Below are 21,240 nucleotides of genomic sequence, written 5' to 3' on the forward strand. Positions count from 1 at the left end.
TGATAAACGTAATGACCTATTAAATCAAACGCGTGAGAATTACAAGCTACTAATGAAACATATAAATCTAATGAAAAAGATATAAATAGATATAATGGGGCGAAATGGAATTGCGTGGAAAAAAGGTTGTCCTGATAGTTTCTTTCGTTTCGTAAGAAAATAATAAACGCACAATTGTTGTTGTTCCAATAGAACAGCATAGACCGTAATTCATATAGAGTAACATAAAATAGAGAATGTTGTGCATCTATTATTTCCTTATAGAAACGAAAAATACTAATATACGTTAACGCTAATACGTTTGATTTTCCTACTTCAGGCAGTGCAATGGCAGCAGTACCGGATACGAAGGTTGCGAGTACCTTTGTTGCGGCCGAGGACACGTGACGAAAACGGAAGAAGTTTTAGAGCGATGCGACTGCAAGTACATCAGCTGCTGTTACGTCAAATGCAAAACATGCAGAAAAGTTATGAAAACGTACGAGTGCAAATGAATGCACGGATTCGTAGGAATCTCGAATTGAAGCCTGATCAAGCTCAAGTGGCAAGAATTCATGTAAACTGTTCACGGGCAACTCTGTTAACGACAAACTTGTCCATTGCGTTTAAAAAGATGAAACTTACGCGGTGTGATTAATCGTCGCGATAATTCGGAACGATCGGAGGATATCGCGATTGGAAGCGCATATTTGTAGTTATTTTTAGAGGTCGTTGTGTAATTATATCGAAAAATGTGGAGAATGTACGATTCAGGCTGGTGATGGTCGATTACTCGAACGAATCGTCAATGACGAAAACGTCGGATTAGAAGGTACTTAATGTTAAAAGGAAACTCGATGAAACTCTTATTTATCTCGTCTACTATTTATTGAAATTTATGTGTTTGATACGCTGCGAGTATAGTACACCAGTGTTGTCAGTCAACATTTTCCAAAATATTGAGATACGAGGAAAGATTAGACATTAATAACATCGACGAAAAACTGATATTGGTACACAGGCACGAAACCAGACAACACCGTTAGCAGCATGTTAGACATAGGCGTGGTTAGTCGCAATGTAAATAATTCGCTGAATTCGACGTAGTTTGTATTGAAAATTATATTCTACAATAAATATCACTTGACACGGAGAAGCAGATTTTATTCACCTCTGTTGATCGTTACACGGTACGTTACATTGCATGCGATTGATGTAGGTGTAAAATACATTTTTCATAAAAATTGTTAGAAATTACGATCAAAGTATAGTGTACAAAATTCCACGTAATTATTCGAACGACTTCAAAGAGGAAATGAGAAATATCGCTTCCAATTCTCACGAATTTTCAATTAATTTGTAAATTTGGTAAGATTCGTGTATCGCGCGTGTATTTCAAATGTATAGCAACTTAATGTAATTCAGTCCTGTATTAGAAGAACATGGAAACCGTCAGAGAAGAATTTCAAGAGCTGAGAATAAAAGATTAGAAAAATAATACTTGACTTTTAAAATTAATAATACTTATCAATTATTATGGCAGAAGCAAAGTATAAGAGATGTTTGAATAATTATGAGCGATATTGTAAATGTATAATTATGTAAAATAATCGAAAATACGTTACATGCAATTTATATTGTGCATCTTTAAAGTATATAATATTGTTGACTATAACGAAAATTCATCTGCAAAGATGACGAATTATTGTATAAGAATATTCAATAGTTTGTTTTGCAGTCTGTGATTTGCATTTCTGGGGACTTTGAGCTTTCATTTGAATTTGCTTCTTCGTCGACAATATTTAAATCCTTTATGAAGACACACCAGTTTATACCAGCTCCACAGTCCGGTTCTTTTTCTGATGCCCACCAAAGTGCAGTCTGAAACATTCATGAATAATAACTTATGTAACTAATAAATTTCTGTCGTTCTATATGACAAGAAAGAAAAAAGCAAAGCACGTGGGGAGATCCATTTTAATTACGGGAATAACTGTTGTTATTCTCACGTGTCATCTTCTTTCTAAACATAGAAATTTTTAAACTTCCTAGATGAATTTTCAAGTTTAGAAAGAGATAATAATCTAAAAGATTAATGCAAAGAGAATCTTGTTTCAGGTCCATAGATAGAGCAACTGTGTATATTTCCTGCAGAAAATATGTACGGGTATATTGGCTGCAGTGCTGGATATATTTCAAGCAAAACATATTGGAAATAATTATAGTAAATGAATTTGAAATGAATATTTAAGATGAATTACAAATAATTATTTGAAATAGTATTTCATGTGCCTAAAAGTGCATGAATATTATTTTGCATGTCTAAACAATGTACAGCTCAACTTGGCTATTACATATTGCATCATTACCAGGTAATGTCGTTCGTCAAATTTGCAGTAGAAAATGTGCATGAAACAATAACGATAAAAAAATACCTTGACGTTTATCGGCGGCGCAGGTGGAGGAGGATCCACTTTAACGTTGATAAATTTTAGAACGTCATTATAGTCCAGTTGTTCCTCTTCGTTCTTGTGAATGCTATATTATTATTGGTAAGTAATATTATTGTGTACATTTGCTAGATGAGAGGAATATCTGTTTAAGAACAAAGTTATTATCCATTTGGCAAAGTTCATGAAAATATGGAATTTTTTGGGTTGGCAACTAAAGTTAGTTGCGAAACCATTAAACAAGTCGTATTTAATTCAGTTTTATCCAATTTTCCGCAACTTTTAAAATCTGGACTCGTTTGGTTTTTGCAGCAAGATCTCCGCTTATATACGTACTGATCAAGCATGGAATTTAAAAGTTCTACGTCGACTGGAATTCTGGCAGCACGGAGCGTAGTATACAACGTATCGCGTGGTAAGAACCCTGTTCTTCCTCTGTCCCAATGATGTAGATCTTCCTCCAAACGATCGAGATCGTTCCACAAAGTTCGCAAAAGTTCCGCGTGCATTAACTGTCTGTTAAACGTCTAATTATTATTCTTACCATGTTGAATCGATCTTACGTCGGTGTTTCTACCAACGACGATTGCTTACCTTATGTATTCCCTAGTGTGAAACTCTTTTTTCTCATGAGACGAATAATGTCGAGCGATCGTGATTATTTCGTGCTCTGTTATTTTCCCTTCCATATACTTGCCCAAGATCTCCCTGAATTTTCATGAAATTATTGTAATAAATAAATAGTATAGTACTATAGTGGTGTAACAAAACTTCTATATAATACAAATAAAAGGATTAGTAGCACGTTAGGTCGTGGCTTATAACATGTCTATTTGAGGGCTTGCAAAGGCTCTAAAAGACAGCTTTCGAATATCTTTGTTATTTGTACTCGGTTGTTTAGTATAAATGTTGTGTAATTTGTTTAATCTTACGTATGTAGATTTGGTGGATCAGAGCATGTGGGGAGTACGGCAGGAGTTGATTCAGAGCGTCAAAATAAGAAGAAGAGTTCCTACAAACTGCCCATATGACCTTACTGTCGAGTAACAGCTTGTTTCGTGTCGTAACAGTCGCTTAGCTACCACCCAGAAAATCGCTCCAAGTAGTCAGGTGCAGCTTCGGTAGCAACGTGAATGCATCGCATCGTAGTTCGTGGAACCTGTTCCAACAGCTTATACGGATCGGTCGGCGACTTTGACGAAGAGTTTCGACACTGTCAACCTACGTTGTATAAACAGAACACTTTAAACGCTCCCGTAACTAACAATCGAATGGGTCCAGGTGCGAAGAGCGAGCTGATGAGGAAATAAGATCAGCACGATCTATCCATCTTCCAGGAAGTCGTTGATCTAAGTAACGTCTAGCATCGCAAAATAAGCTGTAACTCGAAAACGTGGTCGTATCGGGCGTATGTTTATACGCATTTTTCTTCTTATTTCAGTGTGCTGAATCTCAACACCTGCTGTACTTACCCGCATGCTTTGACTCGCATAAATTCGTAATCTGCAGTAGCGTGCGTTTCAACAAATTGCAATTGGATTTTTCGATTTTTGCGTGACGAATCATTTCCTGTTACGCCGTTCGAATACTTTCGTTATTCGCCTCGTAGGTAATCGAATGAAACAAAACAGCGACGTATACCTGAGTTTCTCGTACGACAGGACTCGAAGATCCCCGTCGATTGATTGGGCTGGCTCGCAAAGCTGTAGGAATTCTTTGTAAACCGGTTTCAATGTCTGTCGTAGTTTTTCCACGATTAACTTGGCGTTAGCTTTGGCGAACTGAAAAATCGGAGTACAAACGAAACGTTCATATTTCAATGGTTTGCCTGGCCGAGTTCGTCAGGGGAACGCTAATCCGATGTTCTAAAGTTCGGGACAGCGTGGAACAGTAAAAACGGCGAGAGGCGTATAAGTTATTGCACCTTATCGCAATGTAACTCCATGTAACGAAGAGCATAAACGTCGGCCGAAGTAATTTCGAAGATAAAACCGTTCAAGTTAGGACGTGCTCCAATATAAAAATCCTCCGGCTTGTAATAATCCGGTTTCTTGCTTACAAATACCTCTTGATTAGGTAACATCACTGGCATTCTCTTCTGGAACAGGCATCGTCTAAAGCCTGCAAATAACGTGAAAAACTCATGCAATCAATAAGGAAACGATGTCGAGGTGCTAAACTGAAACGAATGTTAATAATCAGGCTACGGTCGTTTATATATATAATGGTATTTGGTTTGTGGACATTCGATGACTTCTTGAAGACAACCCCGTAGGTGTCGAACGTCAAACTTTTTTAGGAGAAAGGAGAAGCTTTCCCGACTTGGTATCGTCTTCGTAATCTGATTTTGATAATTTCGATAATAGTATTTTCTTAAAAAAACTGTTCACCTGAATTTCTCCTCGCCAATTCGAAAATAGAAACCGTATCGTCCATGAGGAAAACTCTTATAATGAACTGCCTGTCTTGATTAGCCGGTACGTTCGATATCATTTGCGCTCTGAATCTCAAAACGTAGCTGTCCAAGCCCTGTCTAAGAAAGAGGAAAAGAGGAAGAAAAGGTACTCGCGAGATTCTAGTATTCGTGATCACGACTCAAGCTCACTTGTCGTAACGCAGAAACTTGACGACATCCGTTTTAGGTGGCTGCGGTATCATGCTGAAACAGTTGCCGAGGGAATCTTCGTAGGACCCAAAACCATTGTAGGGTGGAATGTATTTTTCCACTTTCACGCAAATCTCGCCAACATTTCGAGGTCTTTCCATGGGCGTGAAGTCATCCAGACCGTATTTCTTCCTTTGATGCGATACAAGGAACATTTTTTTCACGTGACACATTCTTTTCTACGCTTTTTACGTGAGTATTAACGTTGCGTCAGAAGTGGTTATTAGCGACGATGATTCGAAACCAGGAGATGTTTTATGGGAAATTATATTCTTGTATAATAAATATACAGGATGTACCAGCTGAAAAAGGCCGCTTCGATGTCCCTCTTGTTTGCAATGCTTGTAGCACGTTTTAAAATTTAATTTAAATGAATATTTTTCTTTACTTTTTATATTTTAATTTTCTTTTTCTAAGTCATAGTTATGTTTTATGTAGGAAACGCGTACTAATAAAAGGATGATGAAATTGTAAGACGATGTTAGGACGACATGTGAACTTACACGTTTATGTTGTTAAATGTTCGAAGATATTTAAGTGGCCTTCTATAGCTGGACACCTTGTGTATATATATACGTAAAATTTTGTCAAGTTATTTCTAAACGTTTCTAAAATAATCCCCAACAAATAGAATGTATCTTAACGCATTAAAGTGAACTAATTTTACAGTATTTTACCTGTAGTATTCCTTCGTAAAAGCGTCCATGTCTGTTATGACAATTATTCTGCCGAAGATATTTACTTGTGCGCCAATACTAAGTTCATTCTCTTTGTAATACTCCCTACGAACCTTTCCAGTGTTCAATGGATCGATCGTGTAATAACCATGGGATGTATCGTCTCCCATCACGTTCAAAACGGTAAAAGCGTCTCCTGTTCCGATCGAGCCCATTTCCGAGAAGATCTATATTCGAATGCCCGTCCATTAATCCCTTGAGTTACAACTCTTGCGAAACTAAATTCCATTATAAACAGAGTATAAATGCAGCGAGTCGCTGCCTGCAATCTTTGGGTACGTAAATAATCTTTTCGTAGTTTTGCAAAATCATATCCCAAAATCAAATTGGTTTTTGCATCTTCGGTCTAGTCTACCCTGTTCTATTTATGCCAACCTGTGTAAACTCGCGAACTCAATTATCCTATTCTCAAAGTACCGTGTTAGGCAAGGATTCCGAGTTTCCACATATACCAGTGCAACGAATTCTTACTTTGGGAACTTGCATACGTCGCAAAAACGTGGAACCGGAATCCCGTCCGGAATTCGACGGCAGATTCTCTTTGATCTCCATGGTGTTGTCAGCTAGGTAATAGTAAATTTCCAAATCGTGCACGACGCCGTAAAGGTTGTCCGTGTCATCCCAATAGCCGTAAAATCGAAGCACTTGTTTGTCGTATTTCAAGAAATCGCCGCGGGTATCCACCTTCTGTTTTGGTTTCTTCGGAAATGTTTCCTATTTCGATCAGTTAAAGCGTGGAGTAAGCAGACAATTGCTGATGCAAACAAACAGATGTAAAGCCGAAAATCCTTCTTAAGTCGATAGAAAATCCCATTTCGTGATAATATAGATCACATTAAAAAAATGTTCGTGTACGTATTAAGTTGTGTGCAAAAGTAAAGATATATGCAAACGAAGGTAAAGAATATTTTTTTCAATGTTTCATTGTAAGTAAAATATTAGTTACGTGGGACACTATTTTTATTGTACTTACTCGCTTATGAAGTTCCAAATAAGGATCCTTTGGTATTTCTATGGGATCTGGCACGGCGATTCCCATACGATTTAAAAATTGTCTCGTAAATTTGTCACAGTCTACAATCTTATATACTCTCCCAAATAATTCCGGCTCTTTGCCGATATTTAGATCTATTATATCGTAGTATCTGTATCTCACTGGATCAGGCATTGGAATTCTCTGTCGCCTTAACAAGACGCCTAAGTACACGCGTTTCATCTTTCAGTAATAAAACTTTGACAGATTAAATATATATGAAATAATTAAAAGTATCGAAGAGGATGCACCGTTGAACCTTGCTCAAGACCGCTGTTGTCCACGGAAGGCTCAGAGATTTTCATCGTTCCATCCTCCAAAAAGAAGCTGATATTTACCACGCGTATTTGGTAAGATGCTTTCCATCTTTCGTTAACTGTTTCTTGAAAGAATGCTTTGAACATTAACCTCTGAAAAGTGCATTCGATATAGAAAATATCGCTATAGATATATTCAATAAATTAATTTACTTTGTCTAATTATCTTTCAAACGCCTGTATGAATTATCAAACATCATCGATATTAATTGTCTAGTTTTCTAGATAAATGATCGTACTTGGCCATCATAGGCAATCCAAGGAGGCAGTTCTTGAACTTCCCCGCGAGCATAAATTGACGGATAACGAATTGGATCGCTTTTATCAAACTTTTCTGATAAATAATAAACTCCATCGTGAATTTTAGTAAAGTATTGATTCCTGGCAAAGTTTGTTCGATCAAGCTAAACAAGAAGATACATCAAACGCTTTTTGTATTATATTATAATGTATTACGTGCGTATGTTCTATGCTCATCGACAATATAAATATTATTTCATGAAATTTTATGTCGCCAATGCATATATTGGTTAATTAAACACAAAGTGTCATGAGACCGTAAAAGAAAAATGACTTACGTTTTTATCGAAACTAAATCCTGGTAGACATGGAAGTACAAGATCACGCTGCATTTTACCGCCGATGGAAATTGGATTAATAAATATGATACATTTGAAGAGTTAGTAGCCGATTTACGGGGAAACACCTTACGTATCTGATATCGATGTAAGAATACACGTTACTGCTATTTGCCATTGTTGTGTTTCCTTGGAGATACTTCAGTTGATTTCATCAGGAGAAAAGAAGAACTTTGAGGTACTTACAGCTTTAATATATATATATATTTATATTTTATTATCATCAACAATTTGCAATATTACACTGGTAACATTTTATACCAGTATATGCAGAAACATAAATTTATATAATATATAGCAATATACAATATAGCAAAAACTCTGGTATAAATATAATAACACGTATATATTATATATTAGTTTGATTCGTAATAACCTATGTTAATGATGAGTTTTGAACGATACTGCTGTCTATAATTTGTTATTAATTTTGTTATTTAAGAGCATGATGTACAGATCATGATACTATTTAATTGGTAACTCGTTATTCAAGTGATATAAATGCATCAATGGTAAATAAATCACAAGTATGTAGTAACTGAGGTAATAGATTCTATAAGAAGTTAAGCGTAATAGAAGCAAAATCAAACATCCATTGATCAAACATAATTTAAAGCACCCTATTAATAAACCTCTGTGCAAAAAGATTAAGTCATGTTTAATTAATAACAGATGTTGTATTATGCGTATAGTCGTAATATGCATAATGTTATTATCGCACGTATATTATACAGATTCTAGCAACAATAAATTGTTTTACTGGCACTTGTTAGCGACGAAAATATTCTATAAGCGTAGATAACGTAACATAAAAGGAAAAGGCGCGCACGCACGCGGTAACTACAAAATTAAACAAGTTTTACGACAGTGGACGGTCCAAGTATAAATAGATAATAGACGTACTCATTGACACTTTCTCAGAACTTTCATATCGGTTAAACCCTTCCGAAAATTTTCTACTCTTCATAGGATGATCGTCATGACGTCAACGTTTCGAAAACTCGCATCGTGGAAATTCAACAGATTGTCTTCGGAAACATATAAACAACTGTTCAAATCTCCACTTGCTTTTCTTGAACTTCTAGTCTTTAGTCTCTGGTTGTATATCGTACCAGCTTGTGGACGATTTTGTGACATCAATTTCGGCCAAACTTAAATAAAGTTGGCCCATTACGTTGCTTCCGGTCGACAACCAACCCTTTTGAGTACATACAGATACTTCCAATGTGCGACTGTTTAAATCAGCTTGAGAAACAACATACTCGAATTGTTCATCGAATATTGGATTACAATTATCCTTTATTACTGCTGTTTTACGTTTCGTTTCCTTATGACGGTCAGGTAGAAGATACAACTTTACATATGGATCTGGTATGTTATACGGATCATTTTGTGGTAGAGGTAAGTTACTGTAACAGTAAAAAGTTCGTTAACACTCTGTTAAATGTCACATTGTTAAATTACATTTCACATTGTTAAATTACGTACGCTATTTTGTGTACAACGATTATAAGCTTCTGTCTTTGTACACTATAACGTAGAGACAGTTGTATTCGACCTAGTTTAGCTTCACCCGCGGATGATGTCATGTTTGGATTCCTATGAAATAACTGTTGATCTCCAACAGGAGCAGAAGATTGATCAGTAGCAATGACGATTAATTCCTCCTCTGCTGTACCTGATTCTTCAGGTACAATTACGGCAGCAGATCCAGTACTCTGTGTTAAACTCTTAACTGACTCTTTTGAAGGTTGTCTTTTCAATGGACTAGCTGGAACTAGAAAGGATTGTAGAATTATAAAATTATATAAGATTATTAAATCTCATTGAAATATAAGTAATTATTGATAGATTTACGACTAGTCGTGCTGATATTTGATTCTTGGCGTTCGATTCTTTTATTCAATTGATTAATATCGTGATCGTCGTCATCTTCTTCTGAAGTAGGCTCAGGTTCTTCGTATTTCAAAATCTGCAAATGAAATTAAGTGCATAAATACAATGTAATTATTGCTTACAAATGTATTAATATAAAAAGTTCAAGGAGTTTGTACATTTAGTGACATGGATAATATTAATTTGCTATCAACTTCAGCCATTTGCAGATCATAAGGCTGTTGTGTAATTTCAAGATTATTCTGTTTTAAAAGTAAAGAAATATTGTGACTCATTTCTCCCACTATGACACCGGTCTTTTCATCTGTGATCTAAAAATTAAGATAAATAAAGTGTAAAATTTACACAGGGTGTAAAAAGAAAATATTTTTGAAAATAATAAATAACCTTTATATGTAAAACCCCAGTTTGTGGATTGCTCACTAAAAAGGTAAAACCTTGTTCCCACACTGGATCGCAAGAACGTAATATAGTAGCTGTTCTTTTCGTGCTTCCACCAACACTTGCTTCAAGATAAACATCAGGCTGTTTATTACCTCGAATACACTGTAATTCAATAATTTTAATTCGCTTTTCTTAAACAGAAATCTATTATTTTAAAATCGATCAATTATGCTTACTGGTAAATTTCTTGCCGAGTCAACATAAAGTATAAGAAGAGCTGTACTCATTGATGTTATTCTGAGTTCTTGAGTTTCAATTAATGCCTACATACATTTATAATATTATTTTATAAACTCTATATAAATATTTACGTTCTGTTAAAAATACATACAGCTTGCAAATCTGCAACATTTTTTGAAAGTTGAAGCCATGTTAAACGTAAATGAACCATACCATGTTTTGCTTGTTCCAATGAAATCCACTAGAAGGTAATGTTTTTATCATTATTGAAAATTTATTACTACCTTAATGCTACTGTTTTTTATACTTACTGTATCAATATTTCCCTTCTTTTTCACTCTACTAACTTCAATAGTAGCCCTACATTGTGGTAAAATAAGTGCATTTAGTTATTTATATATTTTACTTAAAGTATAGGAAATTAGCTACTATTTTGTTTACAATGGTAATTATACAGATGATTGATGATTAGTATATTTATGAAATTTAGTTTATGTATATTATAAAGCAGTCATGCAATTACAGCATACATTATAAATTTCTAACATTCATTTCACAAATAAGCAATAAATTCCTGTATATTATATATTCATAATCATATAAGCAGTACCTTATTGTATAAGAAAACTGATTTCTAAAAAAAGAAAACAATAATTGAAATGAAAAGAGTAATGTGGTGACAGAAATTGTCATTTTACTGTAATTGCAAAGGGCACATATATTTTGCACTATTCTTATAATATAAATTTACCATGTCTTCTTAAACATCTTTTTCAGTAACATGCACCATAATGACAGTACAACTTTACAATTTTTTAAATAAGGAACGTTCTTCTAAGCTAACTGTAAAAAATATTTCAAATACATTCTATGCCTGTACTTGCTACAAGTAGCAATACCTGCCAAGTGGATCATCTTGACCAGCGTTGTCTTTGTCAAAAAGGTGGGCAGCCACCGTGTTGTAATAGGCTCCCAAGCTCTTTTCCACTATAAACTGCCATCACACAATCTAGTTTAGTTTTTTATTTTATCAAATGCAGTCACCTAATCACTCCCATAAAATTAGTAAATACAATTAAAAGCAAGTTTTCAAAATTAGAAGATATTACCATTACAAGATTGACTAATATGTATATATGTAAAAAAAACTCAGGAAAGTAATTTATATCATACAGATACTAAATAATGCAAATACGAAATGCAAAATAAATGAAATAATATAATAATGTCATAGAATGACTCCTAATTATGATTATGAAAAAAAGAATAGAAAGAAAACTTTAATTAATGCAAATCATAAAAACTGTTATATGATCATGACACTTGATAAAAGTAAACACACCAAATACATATGTATGGCACACATTGTAAGTATATCATAGCACAGCATATTGTTGCTATTTAAAGTTGAATAAATTTATAAATTATTCAAAAGAAAATTATATTAACATACAAGACTCATATTAGCAGGGAGAGAAGAAAGATCTATAACAAGTAAGGCAATAATTTCAGTTAATTAAAGTTCACTATTTTTGTTAAATTATTAAATATTATACTATAAATGCACCTACTACCTGCCAAGGAAGTCACCATATTGAATACCCGGGATGGTTACTACATCCCTATCCCAAAGAAACACCATAATATTCTGCATTAGACATGAGCAGACCACGGCCTGTACCAATATAATCATAATGTAAAAATGCTATGATACACATAAACTACTATAGACAAAAATATTGTTTTTCTAAATCTCTCATGTATAAAATAGAAATGTACTATATATATCATTTTGATTAAATATGTGCCACATAGGATGACTATGAATATAATCAAAATAAAAAATTTTAATTTAAACAACAAATAATTAAATTAAATTAAACAAAACATAAAATAATTAATGTTGTTAAAGTAAAATATTTTATTTTATTCTAATACTAAAAGACATTATTACAGATTTATTATTGCACATTATAGTAAGCATTAAGTGATTGCTGACACAGTAAACTAACACACATTCAAACACCACTCATAAACCAAAAATTGTAAATGCTAAAATACCATAATGCAGCACCAACATGCTTCTAATTTGTAAATATGGCAGTAATACTCTTAATATGTGATGTGATCTAATATACAATAATACATGATCAAAATATACAATAAAAACATATAGATGATAATTAAATGATAAATTAAATAGTAATTATCTTCAGTTATAATTGAATAGGAAACGTAACAAGTACGATTAAAGCAATTTTTCATTAGCTTTTATAATACAGCTTACCTTGAGCATAAAATTGAAAAAAAAAAATGAAAATATATGTTACTTTATTCCCATACCTTCCAAGACTTTCATCTCCTTTGGTGTCATCATAGTCCCATAACAGCACAGTCATTTGTTGAGCGATGGCTGACGTCACGGCACACTAATCCCACATAACACATCGCACATCACATACATACATACATACCAAAATACGAAATTAAATTAGACTGATACGGACTAAGATGCTTCCGATCTATCCATGAATTATTTTATATCTACTTCTAAGCAAACAATTCCAAGCAAATTTATACATATAAATGTAGAAATGATTATAGTTTATTGATTTATTAGGAAAAAGCATTGATGTGTTAGATCAGCAACATCTTACATCTTACATCTGACTGAGACGGGATTGTAAACGTATAAAAAAGATAATAAAATAATAAATTATAGATATGATGACGATGAATCATAATATGAACAAAGAACAAAAATAATATGAAGAAATTTCAAAATGTTCTGTCTAATGTTTTTTGATAATACATGTCTACTATTGTATATCATGTGCTTCTGTCTATCTAAAAAATAATATTTCTTACCACATAAAAGTCGATGTGCTTGAAATTTCAAAGGACTTACAAAAAAATATTATAGCAAAGCACATGCATAAAATATTATCAATATTTGATTTCTTAAAAAAAGATATTATGCATACCTCACACCAGAAATCCCATTTTGGATTCACAGTATTATCTATAGTCTTTGTTTTAAATTCTTGTGCTCCAATATTTATAATGGCATATGGATCAGATTTACCTTTACCCAACATTCCTATATCCTTTTTCATAAGGTGTTTTGCTTCTACTACATGAATTCTTAAAACACCCTAAGAAAGAAATATAATTATATTATGCTGAACGATTGAGCATCAGCAATTAACATCTAGATATTAAGTATTGTAAATGGAAAGTTTACTTCAGGCTCTGGTATTTTTAACGATTCAATTGGCACTGCCTCGCTCAATGGTATAACAATTTTATTTGGTAATACTACAAAGGCTGCTATTTGTTCCACTATCGTCTTCCTTAAAATTTCGCTATTAAAAAATATTTAATTAATTATTCTTTTCAAGAGATAAACCATAAATTTATTTATTGCTAAACTTTTCTTACTTAAATCCAGGTAAGTCGAGAACATCCGCGACTCCAACTAAATTAAAATTAATAGCTGGTGGATTTAAAAAAAATGCTTGCACACCTCCAACTATAGGAATTGCAGGTAATAGTGGTTTCATAACTATTCTCATTATTCCGCGAATCTAAAAATTAATTGTGTATATAAATTAGTAAATCTTGTAAACGGTATATATTATCAAACATATATCTTTTAATAGTATTTACCTGAAAATCCCTAATACCACCTTTTATATTTCCAACCGAGAAAGTAATGTCACAATCACCAGCATATCTATAAAATTAAATAATTAGAAATAAATTATATAGAAGTTAATAAAAATCACACAAATAATTAATACATACATAATATCTGCATCCACAATGACTTCATTCCTCGAAGTATTTTTATCATATGCTTTGATACCATAAATTTTTAAAGGCTGCAATAAAATATAAGGATTAGTTGTAATATTGATATATTTATAATAAAAATAAAGATAACTATTGTGAATATAAATGTGTACTTACAATACGACCTAAGACCAGCCTTTCGAATTGAAATCCCTTTACCTTATATTCTCCTAATTTTTCTACTATAGCAGGTTCTATACTTTGTTTACAAAGTTCACGAGCAAATTGATTTATACTTGGCCAAATTTTGTACAAAACCTTAGAATATGAAGGAAATATTATATATTAATAATTTAAAGTATTAAAATGATATATCAAGATATTTCATACTTTATTTAACCATTCAGCTCTATCAAAATCAGGAAAGTAAACCCAAGAAGGTAATTCATCCAATCGACTCATTATTAGTTCTTTTTCTTTAGCCATAACACTAGCTTGGGCAGTAATTGCTTTTAATTCGTTGTCTTTCCTGCGTTCTGTTTTCCATGCTACCAAAGCAATTGGTGCAATTAACCATGCTACATTTAAGTTTAGATATCCCCAGCTCCAAATAAAACCAACAGTTGCCAATTTAGTCAAAAATGATATGGTCAATGAACCCACATTCATGTATGGCCAAGGATTTGGCTTAGATACTTTATTGTCTTCACAGTTACCTTCCATTTGTATTAAATAGTAACTAAATTTTTATTTAATATGTAACTTATTATACTTTTATAGATATTTACATAACTTTTTGTTATGTATATAAAAGGTAAATTTCCTTAGCTCCCAGTTAATTATTTTATCTATATTTTTCCTGCAAGAATGAAACACTTATTTATATAAAATCGTGATAAAATTTATTCAAACAATTTGTAATATAATACAACCATGAAATAAAATTAAAATAATTTTATTCCAATTATGCTATTTAATTAAGTCTAAATATCACAAAACTTTTCGTAAACATTTATTGTACGAATTAATATTCATTAAAAAAGAGAAAGATGGAAATATACATATAGTAAGAAAATTAATTGTGGTAAGAATAAAATTATATTCGTGTTTGAATCACATTTAAATTTAATCTACAGCTTTTGTAATTTTAATCTTAATCGTAAAAGAATTAGTAGATTATAATCTAAATTATGATTAATATCAAAACTTGTATTCTATTATTATGATTACTGTATCTGATATTATGAAGTATACATACTTGATTACAAGTAGCTGTAAGTGTTAATTATAGTAGTTCAGTTGATAACAATGATAAACTCAGATATATTTATATAAAGCATGTAAAATAAGAAGTAAAAGACATTGCGATTTTTTTAAAATAGTAAAGTGAACGAAATTAATTGTGACTCAATCTTTGTCTAATCGTACACGCAAGATGTTATCGGTCTAGCTTGATACTTCCGCGGAAAATGAGTCATCGTTGGTAGCCAGAATGATTAAAGCACATATTAAACGTTAAAAATATATTCAAATAATATGGAAGCATATACAACAATAAATAATATATTATATATAATACAATTTTATTTCATAAAGTAGGCACTTATAAGTACAAATTCTATATTATACATATTGTTATTTATAACTTAAAATTAAGCATAAATGTGTGTAAGTAGATGAAAAAATGTGCGAATTTCTAATTATGTGCAAGCGTTGTTAATATTGTTAAAAATTGGTATTCTTATTGTACAATTTGCTTACACTTATAATAAAACCGTGTATTCACGTACTCTGTATGATTATGTAGCCATTGTTCATATGAGCACAATTGAAAGCGACAATGCTCCCCAATTTGCTTCAAAGAGTATCAAATGTTTTCGAGGACTAATCAATTATTATAGTGAGGAAATTCTTGAAGTAGTACCTCTAAAACGCCTGACTATATTGTACTCGGATTGTGCTATAGTATCGTACCTGAGTTAGCTGCAGTCTGGTGGCAGAAATAGAAATTAAAATTTGAAATTACATTAGTTCGCGGGGCGTCGTATTGAAAAGTGGAAGCAGAGAATTCATCGTGTCATAAATTTGGAAAAGTCAATACACATCGACATGTCATTGCTTCAAAACGGTGAAAATCTTAATTTAAGTAGTTCTATATTCATAATTTTAACATATTGCAGACGGATCACGTCCGTGAGAACTCTTGTGTTTATTAATAATTCTTGAGGTTGATCACGAAAATTCTTGTTGTCATCCATTGTTGTCGTTTAGAGAAAAATAATTTAACTATATCCTTACTATATCCTGGGTATAACTAAGTAATAAAACGATTAGTCCGCAATATGTTAACATGATTTACTGTATTTCCATATAAACAAACGAATACTGCAATAAATTTCAAGTAAATCCAGGTAGTATGCGGGTACTAATGGAACGTGATACGTTCCTGAACCAAGCGCACTCTGATGGTATATTTTTAAATAAAAATTTGAAATTACAGCATTTCGCGCGGTGACATGTTGGAAGAAGGAAGCATCTGCTGAAAGTTTGTCGTAAATGTGGAAAATTCAATATGCAACATCAAGTCATTGCTTCAAAACGGTGAGTATCTTACTTTCTTTCACCTTATATTCATAATTTAGTACAATTTATATAATGCCTTGATTATTGCTTCCCTTTGATATAATTTGTTCTTTCTATACATATATTTTAATATCTTGGTCCATTGTCTTGGTCCATTTTTGTGCAGATAATTGCTTTATTGCGAGAAAAACCCGGAGGCATCAAATTCGAAAGGACGGTGATTTACAATCAGTCCGATAGCTGTTCATGCAGATATGGTAACACTTAATTTTTTCTAATAAAGGTAGACGTATTTATAATTTATACGTTTGTTTCTTTTTTTTATTGGGTAATATTTTTTTAGTATTTTATCATTTATTAAGAGTACCAAGGTGAAGATAAGTGAGATTAATCACTTCTTTTTACTTTGGATATATTAAATTATTTTTCTATTGCAATCGAATCAGACGAATTGCTTTATTGTTTAACATTAACGTAGATTCTCTAAGATTCTATTTAAATGAGAAATTAAAATAACTTTTTGCTGCATTATAGCGAATTTTCTATAATAATATTATCATTTCATTTCTTTTCAATAATTTTTATTATTTTCGGAAAGAGATACTATCGCAGATAGGTTTGAATATTTTCTGCGCATCGTGTTTTTTGCTTATTGCGCAGATATGTTTAACTAAAAAGAAAGGTACGCCATATTTGATTATTGCGAAGTACATTTGAAATTCTAATAACGGACATTTAGAGTTAGAATTTTTGGAAATTGGGTGCATTATATTCAATATTCATAGAGATTTGATATGTATTACGAAGTATTTTATAGTGTATAACTAATATAATATAACAGCAGATTTTATATTCTTAATAATATGATATTTTGTTGTGTGTGCTAAATAAATAATAATTAGTTCATAGTTTTGAAAAAGCAGTATTTTCATAAATAAACACTCGATAGGAAGAAGAAAACCGATGATGCAAAAAAAGATACAGAACGTTTTACTTCTTTCCCTTCCCCTTTCCCTCTAATAAAGTTTCTTTACAGAGAATTTTTGCGATCGCGCGCAATGCGATCGGTAGAGTCAGTGTTTGCTCGTTATATTATTTTTAATATTCTTTAGAGCATCATAGCTTTCATTAAATTTAATTATAATGATCACTCGTGAAATTAGAGTCAGTGTTTTCGCCGATTATTGCTTGTGCGGACGCGTCACTAGTTTTTTATTTTTCTTTTTTATATATCTTTTCTTTAAACATTCGCTTTCGGTAGTAGAGTAGTGTTAAAGGTATGCCACTCCTTCCTCTTCTTGCTGTTCTTCGAAAAGGACCTCCTAGGGTGCTTCAGAAGCCAAAAATGTAAGTAACATTTTACTTTGTGCTACATTTAATTCTTATTCCTTATATTTTACGATAATTATTATTAATTAAAAAATAGAATCTGATTGAAAAGTTGACAAGTTTAAATTTGTCGTTTCTGAATTGTATATTGCCATTAAAATTTTTATAAAAATTAATAGAGATTAATCTTTCATTATTTCAAATTTTTCAAATAATCAACATTGTCTCTAAGAACAAATTATAACATTCCATGTTTTGTTACAGTTCTCTTTCAGTCTTTATTTCTTCTATGAAATTGCATGGCTTCTCCTTGATGATGACGGCCTTCACGATTACTTTTCCTGGGCTACCAGAGCATCGACGATCCTGTTCTTCGCATCTAATGGTGAGTCGCATGCATTTTTGTTCCTCTGGTCACTCAATCATGTCGTAGGATGAAAGGTCCGAATCGACACGGGTGACTAGTTGTATTACGTAGAACTTTTGACGAGCATAGTGACCGCGGGTATAATACCCGTGAGTAGTAACATTTTTTGTCTGTGTTTTATCTATTAGCTCAGGATAGGTTTTCTTGCACATCGCGGTTTTAAATATTGAAAAATAATGCATTAATGTATGAATGTAACATTTATATATTACAATATAAGGAATTTGTACGAAGCACATAATGTTTTGCTAATGTGTATGTATATACGATTGAAAATTACAAATGATACATATTCGTTATGACTATTTATATAATCAAATGATGTATATTTAATGTAACTATGAATCTTAAATGTCTGTACAAACATATTGATTTCGTTGAACTACTTTATAGTGGAGAAGTCTGATTCCCTCAGACTTCGTTACTATGAAAATTTAAATTATTATCAAAATTATTTTAATGCTTATGATGATTAGATTTAATCTTTATCTTCTATTTTACGATAGCATAGAACAAATTTATTATTTGAGTTTTATATTCAGCATAATTTCCGTTAAATGTGAAATATGAAAGCACGAGTAAAGTTTAATTTTGTCTGTCCGTTAAAATGTATCAAATTTCATGTGCAAGATGACACCTCGCGAGAGGCAGATTTCAGAATCAAAACAAGTTTTGAATGTTTCTTTGTGTTTCAAAAATATGTTTTGATAAAGAAATCGCCTGAGGATATTTCTATTTAATATTCAGTTAATATGTCAATAATCATTGATACATATATTATTTGCAAATTAATAAAATAAAATGAAGAATAAAGTAATATTTATTTGTTAATTAAATTTATTTAATAATTTGTAATTTAATTAAATTATTAAAATTGAGATCAAATTTGAGATTTATTATCCGCTTAGATGCAAAATATAATTGTTAATCATACTTTTAGCATAGGATTTTCAGATTTAACCCTTTCCATGTTCATTGCCAGGACCCCATTTACGTGCCCAGGTGCTACTTGAGTGGGAGAAAGGCAATGAGCATGATGACTAGTTGATAAGCTTAATAACTTTTTAGCGACTGACGTTGCGTTAGTGTGTCGTGCACGACGTATTTTCCACTGTGTGTGTGTGTGGTTAGGCTGTGGAATTGCGTCGATTTTACTATTCGTTACAATTTTCACAGATATGTGAATCCAATTACGATTAACAATAACAATGCTACTATATACGTACAATGCATTATAAATAGTAATATGAACGTACGTATTAAATTACAATGATAATTACATTGATTAAGATACAATGATCTATTAAATTATCTATTATATCTTTGGATGATATATACATGATTATATTATATATGCGATTATGAATATTTGATTAAAATTGAAATACAAATGTACATGATACTTTTACGCAATGGCCGTTAGCCATCGTCAGTCGATTTCAGGGAAATGGTATGTACATTAGAGTGTGAATGTTGTGTGCGGAACTCGGGTGTCGGAGGCGTCCCGGGACGTCTCTCTAGTGTAGGCCTTTTGCGCCCGGGTTATGTGTGAGAACCGTGGAGTGAATGTGTTGGTGTGCTTGTTTTGCTATTTTTCAGATTTTAAATATAGGTTCCCGGGTAGGATAGGTAGTCTATTTTCTGGTATGAGTGTTAACTATAAGTAGGTAGGGCCGGGCAGGTTGGCACAGTCTTTCGTCGGGTAGGCGCGTTTTCGCGTGTCCAACCTGTTTCAGGAAATTTCATTTGAAAAATCGACGGTGAAGCTGACATCACGAATGGAGCATACCATTTGTCTTGAGCTTTGCCTATCGACTTTTCGAATATCGCGGTCGTGGTCGCGAATGGAGGTTCCGAAACGAACGTTTATCGCTCGAGCACGCACATGCAAACGGACGGCGATCGCTACGATCGTTGGTCGTCCATGCGCACTTGAATTAGCTTCCGCGATTTATATTTTTATTTCACCTTTATAAGTTATTTTTTGTTTTCCGATTAGAAAGTCTCGAGCTAGATTTAAGTTTCAGCGGGCATCGCGCCCGAAGAAAGAAGAGGCTATAAGCCGAAGTGGCCCGACAAATTGTCGTAGAAGAGGGCAACTACTAATGGCCTGTTCCATTCTCTGGGTAATCCAGAGGATGGAAAGTCATTCTCGTTACTACTTTGTCACTATGCTCGCTTTTAGTAGTTGTAGTTGTAGTTTTTTTTATCTTGGCCGATCTATATGTCGGCCCTCCACCACATTGGGCAAACCGCGGATTTTTTTATTAGTATTGCGAGAAATTAAATACGGTTTGAATTAGAGTTGCGGAAAGTTTCGTGGCTTTTTATTAGTGTCGCGAGGTGCTGATTACGGTTTGAATTAGCGTTGCGAAAGAAAGATATTCGCGTTTATTTTAGTGTTGCGAATTACGATATCGCGATTGTCTTTAGCAATTTTTGTTATAAATTGTCGGAATTTTTTAGAGAGTTAATACATATTAGAGTTTTTCTTGTATACTTTAAAGCTTTCCCCTTCGTTTAATGTTATATTTATAAGTGTTAACGTTTCATTAATTTTACAGTATTGCAATTTGTTTTAGTACGATATTTGAAATAGCTTTTTCTTCTTATATGAATATTAATTTTATTTTTGTTTTGAGAATTAGTGTTTCGGTATTTTATCGCGATTACTTTAATTAGCTTTCTAGTTAGAGTTGCGTTGATGAACGATCGCGTTTTTCAAAGTAGCGTTGCGCCTATATTATGCCCAATCTTCTTCCACTGA

At 32.6% G+C, this 21,240-nt stretch overlaps 3 protein-coding genes and 1 long non-coding RNA gene across 22 annotated transcripts in view; 2 read left to right on the top strand and 2 right to left on the bottom strand.

The window, feature by feature from the left end:
• The window catches only part of LOC122577148 (protein Wnt-11b-2-like), a 29,139-nt gene extending 28,429 nt beyond the window's left edge, over nucleotides 1-710 (top strand). For 4 of the 6 annotated variants that reach the window (XM_043748294.1, XM_043748295.1, XM_043748298.1 and 1 more), the window contains one exon: nucleotides 320-710. In XM_043748294.1, the coding sequence (XP_043604229.1) occupies nucleotides 320-494 (175 nt within the window). In that variant the 3' untranslated portion in view covers nucleotides 495-710. The remainder of the gene's footprint in view (nucleotides 1-319) is intronic. The other 2 variants (XR_006320080.1, XR_006320081.1) reach the window with 1 other exon arrangement.
• A 138-nt stretch (nucleotides 711-848) lies between these two features.
• On the bottom strand, nucleotides 849-7,901 carry LOC122577147 (EF-hand domain-containing family member C2-like). 3 transcript variants are annotated; one of them, XM_043748291.1, is made up of 14 exons: nucleotides 7,760-7,901; nucleotides 7,421-7,585; nucleotides 7,124-7,274; nucleotides 6,805-7,028; nucleotides 6,303-6,545; nucleotides 5,772-5,998; nucleotides 5,035-5,226; nucleotides 4,820-4,962; nucleotides 4,354-4,550; nucleotides 4,071-4,210; nucleotides 3,024-3,137; nucleotides 2,766-2,945; nucleotides 2,415-2,517; nucleotides 849-1,860 (listed from the first exon to the last, which is right to left on the bottom strand). In XM_043748291.1, exons 1-14 carry the CDS (start codon nucleotides 7,811-7,813, stop codon nucleotides 1,699-1,701), a joined length of 2,295 nt encoding a protein of 764 aa, XP_043604226.1. In that variant the 5' UTR covers nucleotides 7,814-7,901; the 3' UTR covers nucleotides 849-1,698. The 3 variants fall into 3 exon arrangements, with proteins under 3 accessions (XP_043604226.1, XP_043604227.1, XP_043604228.1); XM_043748292.1 differs by lacking the exon at nucleotides 7,760-7,901 and having other exon boundaries at nucleotides 7,335-7,474; XM_043748293.1 differs by lacking the exons at nucleotides 7,421-7,585; nucleotides 7,760-7,901 and having other exon boundaries at nucleotides 7,116-7,267.
• LOC122577149 lies at nucleotides 1,757-7,685 on the top strand. Of its 8 annotated transcripts, none has more exons than XR_006320086.1 (5): nucleotides 1,757-1,887; nucleotides 2,098-2,203; nucleotides 2,352-2,531; nucleotides 2,742-2,844; nucleotides 5,072-5,765. It is a non-coding gene; the product is annotated as an uncharacterized LOC122577149 (long non-coding RNA). The 8 variants fall into 8 exon arrangements; XR_006320084.1 differs by adding exons at nucleotides 7,099-7,214; nucleotides 7,399-7,685 and having other exon boundaries at nucleotides 1,870-2,531; nucleotides 5,072-5,286; XR_006320083.1 differs by having other exon boundaries at nucleotides 2,098-2,531.
• A 114-nt stretch (nucleotides 7,902-8,015) lies between the features above and the next one.
• LOC122577146 (extended synaptotagmin-2) lies at nucleotides 8,016-16,074 on the bottom strand. 5 transcript variants are annotated; one of them, XM_043748286.1, is made up of 17 exons: nucleotides 15,925-16,074; nucleotides 14,525-14,993; nucleotides 14,312-14,452; nucleotides 14,147-14,223; nucleotides 14,009-14,075; nucleotides 13,781-13,926; nucleotides 13,584-13,704; nucleotides 13,324-13,494; nucleotides 11,914-12,014; nucleotides 10,651-10,699; nucleotides 10,491-10,580; nucleotides 10,336-10,422; nucleotides 10,103-10,261; nucleotides 9,874-10,026; nucleotides 9,677-9,791; nucleotides 9,308-9,596; nucleotides 8,016-9,228 (listed from the first exon to the last, which is right to left on the bottom strand). In XM_043748286.1, exons 2-17 carry the CDS (start codon nucleotides 14,855-14,857, stop codon nucleotides 8,901-8,903), a joined length of 2,427 nt encoding a protein of 808 aa, XP_043604221.1. In that variant the 5' UTR covers nucleotides 14,858-14,993; nucleotides 15,925-16,074; the 3' UTR covers nucleotides 8,016-8,900. The 5 variants fall into 5 exon arrangements, with proteins under 5 accessions (XP_043604221.1, XP_043604224.1, XP_043604220.1 ...); XM_043748289.1 differs by lacking the exon at nucleotides 11,914-12,014 and adding an exon at nucleotides 11,239-11,333 and having other exon boundaries at nucleotides 15,896-16,048; XM_043748285.1 differs by having other exon boundaries at nucleotides 15,896-16,048.
• Between the last annotated feature and the right edge of the window lie 5,166 nt (nucleotides 16,075-21,240).

The sequence above is a fragment of the Bombus pyrosoma genome, linkage group LG17 (assembly GCF_014825855.1).
Source record: "Bombus pyrosoma isolate SC7728 linkage group LG17, ASM1482585v1, whole genome shotgun sequence".
Taxonomy (NCBI): Eukaryota; Metazoa; Arthropoda; class Insecta; order Hymenoptera; family Apidae; genus Bombus; species Bombus pyrosoma.

What these genes read in the sequence shown, in the direction of transcription:
- LOC122577147 (XM_043748291.1), bottom strand. Translation starts at nt 7,813, where the DNA reads ATGCAGCGTGATCTTGTACTTCCATGTCTACCAGGATTTAGTTTCGAT. An exon ending in GATTTAGTTTCGATAAAAAC is followed by an intron (nt 7,586 to 7,759) that starts GTAAGTCATTTT and finishes CTTCTTGTTTAG; the next exon opens with CTTGATCGAACAAACTTTGC. An exon ending in CTGTCGTACGAGAAACTCAG is followed by an intron (nt 3,138 to 4,070) that starts GTATACGTCGCT and finishes ATGAAAATTCAG; the next exon opens with GGAGATCTTGGGCAAGTATA.
- LOC122577146 (XM_043748286.1), bottom strand. Translation starts at nt 14,857, where the DNA reads ATGGAAGGTAACTGTGAAGACAATAAAGTATCTAAGCCAAATCCTTGG. An exon ending in CTGGGGTTTTACATATAAAG is followed by an intron (nt 10,027 to 10,102) that starts GTTATTTATTAT and finishes CTTAATTTTTAG; the next exon opens with ATCACAGATGAAAAGACCGG. An exon ending in ATCGTTGTACACAAAATAGC is followed by an intron (nt 9,229 to 9,307) that starts GTACGTAATTTA and finishes TTACTGTTACAG; the next exon opens with TAACTTACCTCTACCACAAA.